The 2,295-nt window shown below is 30.7% G+C and overlaps 1 protein-coding gene across 1 annotated transcript in view; it reads left to right on the forward strand.

Annotated features, from left to right (window-relative positions):
* Positions 1-259: 259 nt before the first annotated feature.
* The window catches only part of LOC108764454 (guanylate cyclase 32E), a 48,870-nt gene continuing 46,834 nt past the window's right edge, over positions 260-2,295 (forward strand). The window contains exon 1 of the mRNA XM_018512717.1: positions 260-400. Within this exon, the coding sequence (XP_018368219.1) occupies positions 355-400 (46 nt within the window). The 5' untranslated portion in view covers positions 260-354. The remainder of the gene's footprint in view (positions 401-2,295) is intronic.

Here is a 2,295-nt window from a genome sequence, read left to right on the forward strand (position 1 = left end):
AAAATAAGAAGTCGTACATTACGAGCTAAAACAGAACAGCAGGGTTAATCCCATGGGGTTCCTTTCTTAGACCGCCCGTAGATCGCACTCATGCGCCCTGGAAAGGATTTCGGAACGTTAAAAGAGTGTGAATGGGATGGTGATGGTGGCAGCGACCGCAATAGCAACGACGGCCGACAATGTACAAGCAGTGCGAGGCTCGAAAGGATTCAGTCTGACGACGCGCGTCAGTGATCACTGTTGATTGTTATTCTCGGCGGCTAACACGAGGTCTGTTCGCGTTGCTTAGTCTCCAAAAGTTTTTGAACTTAAAATAAGATATATATTTGGGTGTTAAAAAGAGAGAATACGAAGATGCTGAATGCAAAAAGTGCAAGCAAGAACAGACCTACGATCTCAGGTACCGAGTTCCCGAATCGATCGTATTTTTTTCTCTTATATAAAATTCTTTCATTTATATAAGATTTCTTTCACTCATTTAAATAAAATTTATTTTTTCTATTTTTTATTTTTACATTTTTATATTTTTAATTTTTACGCTGAATTATCAATCGTCGCTGATTAATATCTTTGATCTTTCGAAAAATATGTTCGAGAGCGGAACAGATCTATCGATTTCGATGGCAGTGAACGAAGTAAAATGTAACTCTGTTCGCGTTTATCTAGTCTACTTCCATGGAAAATCTAGAAATACATTTTACGATCCGTCCAAAAACGCTAAAATATATATAGTTCGAACGCGAGAATTATCGATGCACGCGAGAAATAGATACGGTCTAGCGAACGATACTAAGAAAGAAATCAGAGATCACACGACATACAAAATTAAACTAATGTAAAATATGTGAACGTCTCGTGAATGATTCTTGAAGAGTGGTACGTGCCTAATAGAAAACTAAATCTCGATAAATTACTGTGATTCTTCGTCTGCGCAAAACAAACAATATATCTAATATTAGAATGATTTTCACCTGCACAAAACAGATAATATATCTAATATTAGAATGTTTGAAACAAGATGAAATGAAATAAAAATTTTCTACACTTCTCGAAAGCGTAAGTGTTTACATGTAATAAAATAATCTACTTGCTAAGACTTTTTGTAACAAATCTAATTTTCTCCTCTTTTATTTTATTGAGATACGAATTTCTCTCTTTGTCTTTTGCATGTCAGATAGATTAGCTTAGTTTGCTTTTAATATTCGCGACGAAAATTCTCTTCTATAAATAAATATCAGATTCGCAAATATTATTTAGGTGCGAGAAGAGTACATTCAGATTCGCTAATTATCCATCAACGTTCTAATTCTATCGTCGAATTGTGTTAGCGGGCACGAGGAATGCGATGAATTCTCATGAAATGTACGTCTCGATGCCGGCGAAGCATTTATATTGATTCAAAAACGAGCATTTTATTTGATCATCAAAAACAGATTAGAGATGAGCGCGAGAGATGATTCGCGTAACATGATCCAATTACTCGTAAATTTTGCAAAAATAGACAAACGTCCATAAGCCTGGAATATATTAAATATTTTCCAGATGGTAATTACCTTGACGCAAATTTAATTTTTTTTTATTATTTAAATTATTTTTATAGTTAAAACTATTTTTTATTCATTAAAAATAATTTTTTAGAGAAGCTAAAAATTATTTTATGTTTTACAAAAAATTTTATGTTCGTCAGAATAATTTTATGTTGATCGTTTTAGTTTAAAGATGTATTCGATAAATTATAAACTTATAATAGCTCTTCTTGAAATCAATTAATACAAAAAAATATATAACTGTTTTTAACATTAATACAAATTGCAATAAACAAAAAAATTTTCTTGAGAAGTAACTATGTATTTTCTTTGTATCAATTGATTCATCTCGTGATTTTGTATAACACAATTTGGTTAGCATATAGATTTGTGTGGAAGTGTTATTAATGGCACGAATACATGATCGCAGTCTGAACACGATACAATTGTACTTTTCTAATACATTTTAGCGTTTTTTATACGCTAGTACATTTTCCTTGTCAAAGAAACTTGTCAAAGTCCTAAATATTATATGGAGGATAAAACAGGCACTAGTTTTAATTTTAAACCTAACAAAGATATTTTAAAACTTAATTTACAATACATTGATACTGATACTGATTTAATTACTTATTTTCACAAATTATAACAATTAACAATTATTGTTAATTTTGTTGCGATATTTAGAATTCTTAAGTTCAAGAGTTTCATCAGTTTCGTGTGTGTATATATATATATATATATATATGTATATATATATGTATATGTA

The sequence above is a fragment of the Trachymyrmex cornetzi genome, unplaced genomic scaffold, assembly GCF_001594075.2.
Source record: "Trachymyrmex cornetzi isolate Tcor2-1 unplaced genomic scaffold, Tcor1.1 scaffold424, whole genome shotgun sequence".
NCBI lineage: Eukaryota > Metazoa > Arthropoda > Insecta > Hymenoptera > Formicidae > Trachymyrmex > Trachymyrmex cornetzi.